Genomic DNA, 16,140 nt, shown 5'->3' on the forward strand with positions numbered 1-16,140 from the left:
ACTTGCAGAAGTTCCTTTAGCCCAGGGGTTAACAAACTGCAATAGCTCATGGGCCAAATCTGGCCCACCACCAGTTTTTGTAAATGAACCTTTGTTGGAACACTACTATGCTCATTTGTTTTATATATTTTATATGGCTGATTTTGCACTACAATAGCAGAATTGAATAGCTATAACAGATCTCAGAGCCTGAAATATTTACTATTTGGTCATTTTTAGAGAAAGTTTACCAGTGTCTTTTTTAATATATCTTCTACTACATGTCTGCTGGTGACTAATTATCCTAGTTTTCAATATCTAAAAATAGTTTTAGTTTATCTTCATTCTTTTTAGAGATATGATTGATATATAATGAACATTATATTAGTTTCAGGTATACAACATAATGATTCAAATATTTGTATATATTGCATAATGATCACCATAAGAAATCTAGTTACATCCATTACCACACAGTTACAAATTTTTTTTCCTGTTATAAGAACTTTTAACATCTACTCTTAACAGCTTTTAAATATACAGCACAGTATTATTAATTATAGATGTCATGCTGTACATTATATTACCAGGACTTACTTATTTTATAACTGGAAGTTTGTACCTCTTGACCACCTTCACCCATTTCGCCCACACCTCACCCCCTACTTCTGGCAATCAACAGTCTGTTCTCTGTATCTGAGTTTTACTTTTTAATTTTATTTTTTTCGTTTTTAATTTCCATATATAAATGAGATTTGTCATATTTGTCTTTCTCTGTCTGACTTATTTCACATAGCATAATGCCTCTGGGTCCATCCAAGTTGTTGCAGATGGCAAGATTTCTTGCCTTATTTATGGCTGAATAATATTTCATTGTATACATCCCATTTTCTTTATACATTCATTTCTCAATAGGCACTTAGGTTGTTTCCATATCTTGGGAACATGATATCTTTTTGAGTTAGTGTTTTTGTTTTCTTCAAATAAATAACCAAAAGTGGAATTGCTGGATCAGATGTTAGTTCTATTTTTAATTTTTTGAGAGGCCTCCATACTGTTTTTCATAGTGGCTGTAACCAGTTTACATTCCCATAACAGTACACAAGAGTTGCCTTTTCACCATATCCTTGCCAATACTTTTCTCTTGTCTTTTTGATGACAGGTGTGAGGTGATATTATGATTTTGATTTGCATTTTCCTGATGGTTAGTGATATTGAGCACCTTTTTAGGAACCTGTTGGCCATGTATATGTCTTTGGAAAAATGTCTATTGAGATTCTCTGCCCATTTTAAATTTGGATTGTTTGTTTTCGTTCTTGAATTGTGTGACTTCTTTATATATTTTGAATATTAACCTCCTAATCATATACATTGTTTGTAGATATTTTCTCCTATTTTTTAGGATGCCTTTTCATTTTGTTTATTGTTCCTTTTCTGTTTTATTAGTTTCTATTAGTTTGATGTAGTTCTACTTGCTGATTTTTGCTTTCGTTGCAAGTGCTTTTGGTGTCATATCCAAAAAATTGTTGCTGAGATCAATGTCAGAGCTATTTCTTTATCTTTTCTCATGGGAGTTTAACAGTTTCAGGACTTATGTTTAAGTCTTTAATTCATTTTGAGTTAATTACTGTAACTAGTTTAAATAGATGTCCAATCTCATTTTTCTGCATATGGTTATCCACTTTTCCTAATGCCATTTATTGAAGAGACTGTCTTATCTGAATTGAGTATTTTTGGCTCTCTTTTCAAATATTAGTTGACCGTATATGTGGGGGCTTTTTTCTGTGCTCTTTATTCTGTTCGAGTGGTCTGTGTGTAATTTTTAATTTTTTAATTTATTTTATTATTTTTACTATTTTTATTTTTTAAATTTTAGTTTCAAGTATACAGTACATTGGTTAGACATTTATATAGTTAGTAAAATGATCCCCCCAATTGCTTCCTCTCTCCCCTGACCCTCCACCTAGCCAAAGTATTAATGCTAATTGCATTCTCTGTGCCGTGTTCCCCATCCCTGTGACCATCCATCAACTACTAATTTGTACTTCTTTAGCCTGACACCCCATTTTCTCAGCCCCCCAAATCTCCTCCCCTCTGTCCATCACCAAATTTTCCACTATATTTCTGAGTGTTTTTGATCAGTTTGATCTTTTTATTCCTTCAATTCCCCATATAAATGAAATCATATAGTGTTTATCTTTCTCTGTCTGACTTAAATACCTTCTAGTTCCATCAAAGCAATATCTTTTTCTATCCCCTTCCTTTTCATATGCAGGGGTTTTGTTTTCTTATCCTTTCAGCCACTCTATTTTTTGGTTAGAGCACTTAATTCTTTTCCATTTAAGGTACTTATTGATAGGAATGTAGTTGTTACCATTCTTTCTTCCTATTTTTGATACATGTTTTTTCTTCTTAAAGAAGTCCCTCCATTTCCTGTACTACTGGCTTAATGATGATAAATTCCTTTAGCTTATTTTTGTCTGGGAAGCTCTTTATCTGTCCTTCAACTCTAAATAATAGCTTTGCTGGATAAATTATTATTGGTTATATAACCTGGGTCTTCATCCTGTCGAATATTTTGTGTCAAGCCCTTCTGTCCTGCATAGTTCTTTTGAGAAATCAGCTGCCAGTCTTGTGGGTTTTCCCTTATATGTAATTATTTGTTTTTCTCTTGCTGCTTTTAATATTCTTTCTTTGTATTTAACCATTGGCATTTTAATTATGATGTGTCTTGGTGTGGGCCTCTTTGGATCCCTGATTTTTGGAATTCTCTGAGCTTCCTGGGGTTTTATGTCTATTTCCTTCACCAAGTTAGGGAAGTTTTCCATCATTATTTCTTCAAATAGCTGTTCAACAACTTGATTTTCTCCAGTTACGCCGATCAGACGAATATTTGGAGCCTTAATAGTGTCCCATTTCCATCTTAAATTATTTTTATAGTCTTGGCATCTTTTTTCTTGCCAGTCTGATTAAATGTAATAATTGGCTTTCCTGACCTCTAGATAGGGCATTTGATCCTCTTCTTTATTCACTTTGTTTATTCCTTTGTTTATTCCATTTAATATACTTCTCATCTCAGATAATGTGTTCTCCATTTCAGACTGGTTCCCTTTTATAATTTCCATTTCCATTTTTATCTCCGTTGGAGTTCTCTATACTTCCCAAAAGGTCATTGAACATCTTTGAACTCTGCATCTGTTAGATTGCTTGACTCCATTATATCTGGGTCTCTGTTCTGTCATATGGTTTCTGCTTCTTTGTCTTCCCATTTTGGCTGCCTTTCCTCCGTCTGTTTCTATGTACTAAGCAAAGCTCCTAAGTCTCCTGTTTTTATTAGTGTGGATTTGTGAAGTAGGTGTTCAGTGGCATAGTCCTGACAGGGGTTCAGCTGCAGGCCAAGTTTAGCCCAAGCCTCTACTTCTCCGGGGCCACCTGTTGCCTCAAAAGGCCACACCAGAAACTGAGGTTGGCTGCCTCCACCAGTGTGAGTCTCAGCAAGGAGCACCTGACTCACTGAGGATACACCTGGATGTGGCTTGAGTAGGGCCTCAAGTTGGGGTAGGCGGAGTGTCAGGGAATCCTTTGGACTGAGCGACTGCTGTTATCCAGTTCGATGATGTCACTGCTATGGCGGCACTGTGTCTGTGCACTAGGATGGGGAAGGCTCAACAGGGAACAGTGGATACTGCTGGCACTTCTGTATTAAGCAAATCTCGCTTCAGCCCTCACTCTGACAATGTCTCCCTGTAAGTCCCTGGTGCCCCCTGTGTGCAGCTGAATTGGCACTGGTGCTCAGAGCGAGCAGGTTCATCACTGTGAAAATCCTCTGGTGGACGCATCCCCTTTAAGAGGTGTCTGCCGCTGCCACAGCTTCCATCTCACTAAGCCGCTTGAGACTGGGTAGCCCCACGTCTTTGCTCCGTCTTACCTTCTGCCATTGCAGGGTGCTTTCTTGGATTTTTTCGTAGTTGTACGACTTGTTCATTTAAATCCCAGGCGATTTTTCCTTGTTGCTGCTCCTTGTTTTCATCACAACTTTGATTTGTTCGCCAGAGGGATGAACAGAGCCTGTATCATCTTCCTATACGTAATTTTTTAAATATAATCACTGTACAGTTTGATTACTGTAGCTTTGTAGTTTAATTTGAAATCAGAGTGTGATGCCTCCAACTTTGTTCCTTCTCAAGATTGCTTTGGTTATTAGGAGTCTTTTGTGGTTCCATACAAATTTTAGGATTTTTTTTTCTATATCTGTGAAAAATGCCTATGGAATTTATGTGGGGGTTGATCTCACTAATTTTCATGTGCTAAGCTAAATCTCTTTCTGTGTTTATTTAGCATAATTATTAGGAATAGAACTTGCTTATAAAACTAAGTAAGTTTCAAATTTTGATACAGTTGATTTGAATTAATTGTTATTACAAGATATATATATTTTTTTGTGACAGGGAGGGGGATTTCATTTTACAGGTCTTCTCTACCAAATTGGTGAAGGTAGATATCTTGAGAACTTTCTTGTTCTTGTCCCTAGGCCTGAACATGGTCCTTGCTCAGAAATACTCATTTTTCGATGAACATTTTGTCTTTATAAATACCAAGATTCCTTTGCTGGTTTCATAAATACTATTAAAAATGGAAAAATCACAGAAGAAAAGTAGGGAATTTGAATATCACAAAACTTTTCTGATAATTTTTCAAGCAAGGGTGCTTTTAAAACATTATTTTATTGCTGTCCTTTGTGTACTTTTAGGCTAATTGGAGGGGGGAAAAAGGTGACTGATGGGAAACTAGAGAAATACTTGAAGAAACAGTCTACCTTAGTATCATCCTAAGTGCTCTAGGTGACTAGTGAATGGTGTGCTTAAGAGCAGGACTGTGAGAAAGGATTATGGAGGATTTCATTGTAAACATGTTAAGTGTTTTGAGTATATTATTTATTTATTTTTTAATTTAAAGGAGTTCTGTTTGTGTTCTGAATAGGAGTTCTTTGTATATATATTTATCACGACTGTTTTTGAGGCTTGTCTGGGTCAGTAATTTAAAATGTTTAGTAGGCCAGTAAGTAAGCAAGGAATCAGAAGTACACTTTTGATATGGCACAGATGCTTAGGAAAGAAGTAAGGATTTGCAATACAATCATCCACTTAAAGATGAGAGTTTACTTGAGAATAGAAAGAGAGAGGGTATGAAAGGAAGTACAGAGGTCTGAGAACATCAGATAACTTTTATAGTTTCTCATTATGTCTTTGTCTAACCCAGAACTTTTTAGAAAAATCAACTGAAAGAGAAACTCGCCAAGAATATGCTCTGGCTATGATTCAGTGCAAAGTTCTGAAACAGTTGGAGAACTTGGAACAGCAGAAGTATGATGATGAAGATATCAGTGAAGATATAAAATTTCTTTTGGAAAAACTTGGTGAGAGTGTCCAGGATCTTAGGTGTGTTATTCTTTTTATTCACATATATATCGGGCTTATATTGGCTGGATATATTGGGTTTTGTTTGACTTGTCTAGTATTTTAGGGAAATCTAAATTTGTTACTAACTGTAAGCTCAAAAGATTTCATTAAAACATGCCTTCTATTACATATTGGGGGATATGGAAAAACTGGCTCATTACCATGGCAGCAATTAGTCAGAATTGTGTATTATTTCTTCTCTTTTGGGGAGATTCCCACCCTTCCGTGCTAAAATCTGACTGGCTATATACTACCATAGGTTGTTGGCACCACCACAGAACCCTTTGTGAATCTTTCCTGGTTTAGAATCTTTTTAAGCAGTAATAGTTAATTAGTGGAGAAGATTTGCCCATATGTGTATAGAATATTTTTTTTCCTGCTGTTTTGAAGTTCCTGGTAGTTTTCTTTATGTTTTTGTATTAAACATTATGCAAATGATATACACACAGTAAAGAAAAAAAAAACCAAAAACCCTTACACAGTGCAGAAGGGACTCCATGCCACTTCTAGCATCTTCCCCACCTAGTCCCATCCTCCTTCCTCCTGGTTTCTTGTATGTTCCTCCATAAAACCTCCTAGTCCCCCTGCCTTTGGCATGTGCGCCTGTGCACGTGTGCATACACGGGGTTCTACATATTGTTCTAGACCTTGTTTTTGGTTGTTGTTTAATAATATCTTGATGATCTTTCCCCACACTCATGTATTCTTTGATTTTTAGCTATTGACACATTTTTAAAAGAGAATTACTCTTTAGAAATAAATCTTTCTCTGTAGGTGGATTGGGTTTGGGAGCCAGACTGACTTGACCTTGAACAAGATTCCTGACATTTTAAAGTCTCAATTTTTCTTTGTAAATTAACAATAAAAATTCTAACTTTGTAGGATTGCTGTGAGGTCTCAAGTGTCCAGAAAATGCCTTCAGTATAGTATGTGTTCCAGAAATGTATTCACCAGATAATTCCATGCAACCTATAATCCTAATATTCAAAAGCTTTTATAGAGATGGGAGATATAACCTATATCAGTGGTTTGTAACAGAGTTTTGTGGAGGGAGGTAAATGATTTTTTGTCTTTCTATAATTTCAAATATGAATAAGTTGATGATAATATAATAGGCTAGCAATAGGCTTGCAGTTTTTATAAATTCTATTTTCTTTGTTTTTTAAAATTTTTCTTCAGTTTCTCTGGAATAATGATTTAAAATCCTTTTTAAAAATAAATAATACTACTGATAGTTAGCTTTCTAAATTATTTAATCCACATCATTATTAATATAGTTAATACTTATGATTTTTCATGCTGAATTTGGTAATTTGAAAATATTGTATTGCTATTCATATAAAACTAATAGGATGATAGATATAGTGGGAAGAAATGTTTTTGCTGTTTTAGATTTGGGAAATTAATGTTAACAATACTAGTTTACTTCTTATAATAACTGGGCTTACATTAAAGTAAATTACTCCTTTATTCAACAGGACACTGGTCAATTTAACCAGTAAATCCTGGTTATACTGAATTACCATTTGGTATTAAATAGCTACTTTTTAAAAAAGTTTTTATTTGGAAGAAAATCCAGGCATGTCTTGTCACTGTGTTCGTCCACTGGATTATTGAGTAGTTAAGTAATTTGATGCATAATAAATGATTTTTGAATTAAAGTGCATTGCGGTTTGTTATGTGTACAGAGGTTTTTGTTTTTAATTAATCTATAGTTAATTATTCAACCAATGAATTCCTTCTTCACTTTTGGAAGTCACATTGTAAATTATTGTACTAATATGTGTGTTTTGTTTTTGTAATGCAGTTTCCTAGTTTATGACATTTATAGTGCAATAGTATTAGAATATACTATTTTATATTCAAGTAATATACTTTTATATCAGTTTACATTAATGTATCTGGCAGTCTGGCAAATACAGTATTTTAAGTGGCATGATAGCAACTTTGCTAGATATTTTACAGATGTACATTTATGTAAATATTCGGGTAAGAATTTTGAAAGCAAGTGCTCCTTTTAGTATCTCATGACAAGCATTCAAATTTGACCTTCCTACCCTGGATAAATTTCACGTGATTTGTAAAGCTTATTTAAGCCATTTAAACTTTGTTTAGTGATAGTGTGTTAATGTACAAAGGATGGTCATCAGTCTTTGTAGTTAAAAGTCATCATCAATGAACATGTATTATTTCGATTAATTTTGGAGGATCTCACAGATTCTTATAAACTTTGAATTCTTTAAACATTTTTGTAGTTCATTTGATGAATACAGTTCTGAACTTAAATCTGGAAGATTGGAATGGAGTCCTGTGCACAAATCTGAGAAATTTTGGAGAGAAAATGCTGTGAGGTTAAATGAGAAGAATTATGAGCTCCTGAAGTAAGTTTTAAATTTCGGTTTACACTCTTAGTTCCTGTTTTTCCACATCCTCATAAACACGTTTTTGTCACTCTTTAAATTTTGGATATTCCGTGGTTTTAATTTGTATTTTCTTGCTCACTAATGTGGTTGAATAGCTTTTTATATGCTCATTGGCTATTTAGATACCTTTTTTCTAGAAGTGCCTTTTCAAGTATATTATTTATTTATTTTTTAATTTAAAGGAGTTCTGTTTGTGTTCTGAATAGGAGTTCTTTGTATATATATTTATCACAACTGTTTTTTCCTATTCTGGCACGTGTCATTTCACTCTTTAATTTTTAATGTAGCTCAGTTTATTAATCTTTTACTTTATGGCTAGTGCTTTTTTGTGTAATGGTCAAGAAGTTTTGCCTACCCAAGGTCATAAAGATATATTTCTGTATCATTTGCTAGAAGCTTTATTGTTTAGCCTCTCACATTTAGATATCCATTTCATCTGGAATTGGTTTTTGGGTAAGGTATAAAGTAGGGGTCAAGATTAATTTTTTTCATTACATGATTAATTGAAACAGCACCAAAAGGAAGCCTTGTGTTCTTTACTTATCAGCTGTCTATTTCACCCATCCACCCAGCCCTTAGTAACCACTAATTTACTTTCTGTCACTATGGATTTGCCTTTTATGAAAATTTCACATAAATGGAATCATATAATATTAGTTCTTTTGAGACTGAATTCTTTCACTTGCTGTAAAGTGTTCAGGGTTCATTTATGTCATAGCACTTATTAATACTTTATTCCTTTTTATGGTTGAACAATATTCCATTATAGATCACATTTTATTTATCCACTTAAGGTTGAGGGACATTGGGCTATTATGAAAAACGTTGGTAATAAACATTTGTGTACAAGTTTTTGTGTGGCTTTGTTATTTTTTTCTCTTTCTTGAGCAGATACCCAAGAGTAGAATTGTTGAATCATATGGCAACTATATTTAACCATCTGGGGAACTGCTAGACTGTTTTCCAAAGTGACTGCACAATTTTATATTCCCTCCAGCAGCATACACGGGTTCTGATTTCTCCATATCCTTGTCAATACTTGTTGTCTGACTTTTTGATTCTAGCAGTCTTAGTGAGTGTGAGGTGGTATCTCATTGTGGTTTCGATTTGTATTTCCTTGATGGCTGATGATGTCAGGCATCTTTTTATGTGGTTATTGGCCATTTTATATCTTCTTTGGAGAAATGTCTATTCAGATTCTTTTATTTTTTAATTGGGTTGTCTTTTTATTTAGTCATAAGAGTTTGTGTGTGTGTGTGTGTGTGTGTGTAAGTATAAAATTTTTTTTGATAAAACTCCTGATTAGTTATAAGGATTAGCAAGTGTTATCTCCTTTTTTTTTTTTGTTATCATCTCACTTTCTTGATCGTGCCCTTTGAAGAGGAGACATTTAAAAATTTTGATGAAGTCCAGTTTATTTACTTTTGATTCCTCTTGCTTTTGGTGTCATACCTAAGAATTAATTGCCAAAACTAAGGTTATAAAGATTTACTCTTATGTGTTCTATAATATTTTTATAATTTTAGCACTTACATTTAGGTCTTCGATCTATTTTGTGAGGTAAGGGTCCAATTTCATTCTTTTGCTCTGGTTATCCATTTATTCTAGTAACATTTGTTGAAAAGAATATTCTTTCCCCATTGAATTGTCTTGGAATTCTTATTGAAAATCAGTTGACTATAGACACATGAGTTTATTTCTGGACTCTCAATTCTGTTCTGTTGGGCTATATAATTATCCTAATATGAGTACCACACTGTCTTGATTATTGTTGCTTTATAGTGTGTTTTGAAATCCAGAAATGAGAGTCCCCCACTTACTTCCTCCTTTTTTTTTTGAGGATATCTTAATTTATTTAATCAGTCTCCTATTGATGGATATTTAATATTGTTGCCAGATTTTGCTGTTATAAACACTGCAAGAATTACTATATACACACTAACTTTTAAAATTAATAGACTATAATTTTTAGAATAATTTTAGGTTTATAGAAAAATTGAGGAGAAAGTACAGACTTCTTATATATTCTCTCTTTCTCTACCAGGCACGGTTTCCCCTATTTTTAACATCTTGCCCTACTGTGGTACATATCTTACAATTGACAAACCACTATTTACACATTATTTTTAACTGGAGTTCATAGTTTACATTAGGTTTCATGCTGTCTGTGTTACACATTCTCTGGGTTTTGACAAATGCATAATATTACATATCCCCTATTACAGTATCATACAAAATAGTTTTCACTGCCCTAAAATTTCCCTGTATTCCACCTGTTCATTTTCCTTTCTTCCCTTTCCTGAACCCCCTTACAATCTCTGACTTTTTAATTTCTCTATAGTTTTGCCTTTTTCAGAATGTCATATAGTTGGAATCAAACAGTACATAACCTTTTTGGATGGGTTCTTTACCTTAGCAATATGCATTTGAGGGTCCTGCATGTATTTTTGTGGCTTGATAGTTCATTTCTTTTTATTGCTGAATATTCCATTGTATGACTATACCATAGTTTGTTTATCCATTGAAGGCTATCTTGGTTATTTCAAAATATGGCAGTTATAAATAAAGTTGCTGTAAGTGTCTGTGGGATTTTGTATGGACAGTTTTTCAAATCATTTGGGTAAATACTTTGGTAGCTCAGTTGCTATATTATATGGTGAGACTATGTTTAGTTTTGTAATAAACTGCCAAACTGTCTTCCAAAGTGACTTTATTGTTTTGCATTTCCCCCAGAAATGAATGAGAGTGCCTATTGCTCTATATCTTCTCCACAATTTGCTGTCGTCAGTGTTTGGAATTTGGCCATTTAATAGGGGTGCAGTACTGTCTTTTTGTTTTCATTTACAGTTCTTTAATGATATATGGTGTTGGTCATATTTTATGCTCGGAATTTGGCCATTTAATAGGTGTGCAGTACTGTCTTTTTGTTTTCATTTACAATTCTTTAATGATATATGGTGTTGATCATATTTTTGTATGCTTATTTGCCATCTGTGTATCTTTTTTGTGAGATGTCTGTTCAAGTCTTTTAACTAGTTTTAAATTGAGTCATTTGTTTTATTTATTGTTGAATTTTAAGAGTGCTTTATGTATTTTAGATAGAAGTTCTTTATCAGATACATGCTTTGCAAATATTTTCTTACCATCTCTGGCTTGTCATTTTCTTCATAGTGTCTCGCAGAGCAGAAGTTTTTAATTCTAATGAAATCCAATTTATCTTCATGGATTGTACTTTGTCATTGTATGTAAAAAGTCTTTGTCATACCCAAGGTTGCCTAGATTTTCTCCTATATTATTTTTTAGAAGTTTTATAGTTTTATGGTTTTCATTTAGGTCTGTGATTCATTTTGAGTTAATTTTTTGTGGTGGGTGTAAGATCTGTGTCTAGATTTACTTTTTTTTTCCATGTGGATATCCAGGTGTTCTAGCACCATTTGTTAAAAAATATCTTTTTGCTCCATTGTGCATAGCTTTTGCTTCTTTGTCAAAGATCAGTTGACTATATTTATGTTGGTCTATTTCTGAGCTTTCTCTTCTGTTCAATTGATCAATTTGTCTATTCTTTCACCAATATCATACTCTGTTGATTATTATAGCTTTATTGAAGTTGTAAGTCTTGAAGTTGGATAGTGTCAATCCTCTGACTGTTCTTCTCCAGTATTGTGTTGGCAATTTTGTATCTTTTGCTTCTCCTTATAAAATTTAAAGAATCAACTTGTTGATAGCCATGAAATAACTTGCTGGGATTTTGATTGGGATTGCATTGAATCTATAGATGAAGTTGAGAGGAACTGAAATTGTGACAATATTGAGTGTTCCTGTTAATGAATGTGGAATCTCTCTCCATTTATTTAGTTCTTCTTTGATTTCTTTCATCAGAGTTTTATAGTTTTCCTCATATAGATCTTGGACATATTTTGTTAGATTTATACCTAAGTATTTCAATTTTTGGGGGGGTGCTAAGTAAATGGTATTTTGTTTTAAATTTCAAATTCTATTTGTTCATTGCTGGTATATAGGCAAGTGTTTGACTTTTATATATTAACTGTGTATCCTGCAACTTTGTTATAATTGTTTAATTCCAGGAGTTTTAAAATAGAGTCTTTTGAGTTGTCTACTTAGACTATGATGTCATCTGCAAATAAAGACGGTTTTATTTCTTCCTTGCCGATCTTTATGCCTTTTATTTCCTTATCTTATTGCATCAGCTAGTACTTCCACTATATGTTGAGAAGGAGTGGTGAGCGGACGTCCTTGACTTGTTTCTGATCTTATCAGGAAAGCGTCTAGTTTCTCATTACTAAGTTTGATGTTAGCTATATATTTGTTTGTTTGTTTGTTTTTGTAAGTGTTCCCTTACCAAGTTGAAGTTCCATCTATTTTTAGTTTGCTGAGAGTTCATTAATAGGTGTTGAATTTTGTCAAATGATTTTTCTGCATATATTTATCTGGTCATGTGATTTTTATTCTTGGTCTGTTGATGCAATGGGTTACATTTATATATTCTCAAATATTGAACCAGCTTTGTGTACCTGGGATAAATTTGACTTGGTCGTGGTACGTAATTCTTTTTATACATTGTTAGGTTTGATTTGCTGCTATTTTCTTGAGGATTTTTGCAATTCGTGAGTGATATTGTCTCATTTTTCTTTCTTGTGATGTCTTTGTTTGATTTTGGTATTACAGTAATGCTGGTTTCATAGAATGAATTAGGAAGTGTTCCTCTGCTTCTGTTTTCTGGGAAAAGTTGTAGAGAATTAGTATCATTTCTTCCTTAAGTGTTTGGTAGAATTTATTAATGAGATTATTAATGAGATTACTTTCTGTTTTGGAAGGTTATTAATTGTTGCTTTAATTTCTTTAATGGATATATATATTTTTTAACAGATACTTATCTATTTCTATTTGGATGAGCACAGTGAGGCTCCAGCATGGCTGGGTGTGTATATAAGTTTTTATCTTTCAAGCTAGTCCTTTCTCAATCTTCAGCAATTGGTCAATTACCCTTAAAGTGTTCCTTCTAGTTGATTGATCCAGCAGTAGCTTCTCCTCCCAGTTAGATGTAAGTGCTGTATTTGCCTATTTCTTTAGCTTACATGGCAGTTGTTTTCCCTGGAACCTCAGTTTTCTCTTGGATCAAAGAAGAGGTGTTGATTTTCAGTTTGTTAGCTTTTCTTGTGAGGACCATAGTGAAGATGTGCAAGCTCTTTACATGTTGAACTGGAAACTGGAAGTCTGTTTTTCTTTTTCAAGATGGTTTTGACTCTTCTGGGTCCCTTGCCATTTCATATGAATTTTAGAATCACCTTGTTAAAACCTATAAAGAAGCTGATTGGGATTCTATTAAGGATTGTGTTGAAGCTGTAAATCAATTTAAGGAGTATTGCCATTTCTTAACAATCTTTAGTGTTCAGATGCATGTGATGCTTTCTTATTTATATCATATTTGATTTCTTTTTTAGCAGTGCTTTGTAGTTTTTCAGACTTTGTTTTGCATTTTTTTGCTAAATTTATTTCTAAATTTTTTTTCCATGCTATTGTAAATAAAACTGTTTTCCTCATTTTTGATCATGACAAGTTTATAGGGATACAATTGACTTGTTATATTGTTCTTATATTCTGCAGTCTTTCTGCACTCTTTTTGTTAGTTTTAATAGTTTTTTTTTTTTAGTGGATTCATTTCCGTTTTCTATGTACAAGATCATGTCATCTGTGAATATAAATAGTTTTACTTCTCACTTTACAAACTAGATGCCTTTTATTTCTTTTCCTTGCCTAATTGCCCTGCCCAGAATCTCTCCTATGCTAATGTCTTCCTCAATTCTTTCTTCTGTTCCATCATTTGTCTGTTCTTGCTCCAGTACTACATTAACTGCTGTTATACTTTGTAGTAAGTCTCAGTATCTGACAGCGTGAGCACTCTGAATTTGTTGTTGTTCTAAGATATCTCAGGGCCTTTGGGCTTTGCGAATTTCTATATGCATTTAGAATAAACTTATCGGATAAACAGTTCTGGTAGAATTTTGGTTGGAATTGAATTTATAGCTCAATCTAGGGGGAATTGATATTTTTTAAAATTTGGGGAGTCTCCAGTCCATGAACATGGAACATCCTTTCATTTATATAGGATTTCCTTCAGATAATGTTATAGTCTTATCCATCTTTCATTAGATTTATTCCCGTGTGTTTGATTTTTTTGGCAGTCCTGTCAGTTGTGCCATTTAAATTTTTTCGTTTTCTGTTTCAACTTCAATAGAACTTTTTGTGATGATAGAAATAGTTTATGTTTGTGTTGTTCAGTACAGCACAAATGTTGCTGGTGTGACTGAGAAACTGAATTTTTAATTTAATTTAATCTCGATCAAATTTAACCAGTTCCTGTGGCCAGTGACTATTATATTGGGCAGCACAGTTTGAGTCTGGTTTATAGAAACACTGAGAAACAGTTCTGTGTTGGAAATTAGGTTCCTGCTCAACTTCCTTTACTGCCAGCTTGGTTTTTGGTTTTCTCGTTATTTAGCATTTGTTCCTCTGACTTTTCACTTTAGTATTTTATTACTATTGCTTTATTTTCCATATCGTCCTTTCTTGTGGGTTTATGGCTTAAGAAGAAGAAAATCCTTTTACTGTCATTTTAGTGAGATGTTTAGAAGGAGCAGAGGAGGTATATATATGTGGCCAATCAGTATTTTCTGGCAGCTCTATTTCTATTGTTTGACTTTATTTTCTATATACTACCAAATGTGATACATTTTTATTTAAACAAAGTGGCAAACCAAAGTAAGTGTTTGATAGATGTTGGCAGGATTGATGGAGAATAGATAAATGGGAAAGAGTGGATTGTCTTTTCAGCATTGTTTTGTCCCTTTAAGTTTTTAACAACTACAACAAAATGAGCTCAAATAATGCTTTTTAAATCTAGTCTTTGGAAAATGAATAAAAAGGGGAGCTTTTTACAATTTATTATTAAAGCATTACACGTATTTTCATTATGATACACTTAAAGAGCTTTTTGAAGTGTATGTTCTGTTTTCTAGCATTAGGTTTTAATTTTTATGGCTTCCTTAAATTATTCCTTTTACTTCTGTATGACCCTTTGTGAATAACTAGATAGAATGGCATGTGACACTATAGATTTTTTCTATTCTTATGTGATGAGAAATTCAAAGCTCTTTGTCTTTAGTTTTTATTCCCTTAAATTATCTGCATGAGGATGATTGATAGGAGGGGCATAGTAGTGCTGTCCTTCAAACTAGCAGATAAAATACATACGGAGGAAATCTTTATTCTGCTGTTACAAAAGCACAGTGCGTACTGGCCTTCTTTTTATCTGTGGAGAACTGCACTTACATCAGGCTCTGACCTATTTTCCAGGTAATTCCAAAATGAGCAAATATGTGATATACGTTCATTTTTTCCTCTATCACTATTGAGTATGATAATATTCAGAAACTACTTTGTAATCTTCTTATAATTTTGAAATAACTTTATTTTGAATACTCTGAAATACAATAAACCATGCAGATTTTAATTAAGAGAAAAGCAAAAGCTGAGGGAGTAAGCAAGTTTATAAACTGAAGAAAAACAGGAGCATGAGAGAACAAGAGCAAATTTGTGGAGTGGTCAATTAGAATAATAATGTAAATTCTATTTTAGATTTGAATAGACATCTTCCAGGATTACATTTCTAGCAAATGTCAGAGTCAGCATTCACATTCGATCCAACTCCAAAGCTGTGATATGTTGCTGTTTTGATCCCATTGCAGTATCTGATGGAATCTCAGCTTGTGGTTAATGTGGTGCTAGAGATTTGGGTTATGATTTATGAATCTGTTGTCAACATAACAACTATATTCAGAAATGACTCAAAGAAACTACTTGGTTTGCCTACTACAAGAATCTTTTCGAACCTATTCTTTTGAACATTTTTATTGATGATTGCTCATCGAAAAAGAATACATGGTCAGCAGATTTACAGGTAATAATATAAAGACATGTTCATTGTTGCTGCAGGTATTCAGTGGACTAAATGGCCCTAAAGATAACCATCAAAATAATTTCTGTGGTTACAAGGATATTTGACTAGAAAGTCTCTGTGATTCCTTCTAATTCTAACATTCTTAGATTCTAAGTATATACTTTTAATGTTTATGGAGATCTTATTAAAATACAGATTCTAACTTAGTAGGTCTAAGGTTGGGTCTGTGGTTCAGCATTTTTAGTAAGGGGCCAGGTGATACTGCTGCTGTTGGTTTGCAGACCTAATTTTGAGTATCACA

General features: G+C 33.3%; 1 protein-coding gene across 6 annotated transcripts in view; it reads left to right on the forward strand.

The window, feature by feature from the left end:
- ATP6V1H (ATPase H+ transporting V1 subunit H) overlaps positions 1-16,140 on the forward strand; it is a 116,966-nt gene that overhangs the window by 51,800 nt on the left and 49,026 nt on the right. For all 6 annotated transcript variants that reach the window (XM_039868940.1, XM_039868944.1, XM_039868942.1 and 3 more), the window contains 2 exons: positions 5,239-5,417; positions 7,694-7,819. In XM_039868940.1, the coding sequence (XP_039724874.1) occupies positions 5,239-5,417; positions 7,694-7,819 (305 nt within the window). The remainder of the gene's footprint in view (positions 1-5,238; positions 5,418-7,693; positions 7,820-16,140) is intronic.

The sequence above is a fragment of the Pteropus medius genome, unplaced genomic scaffold, assembly GCF_902729225.1.
Source record: "Pteropus medius unplaced genomic scaffold, Ma_sr-lr_union100, whole genome shotgun sequence".
Lineage (NCBI taxonomy): Eukaryota > Metazoa > Chordata > Mammalia > Chiroptera > Pteropodidae > Pteropus > Pteropus medius.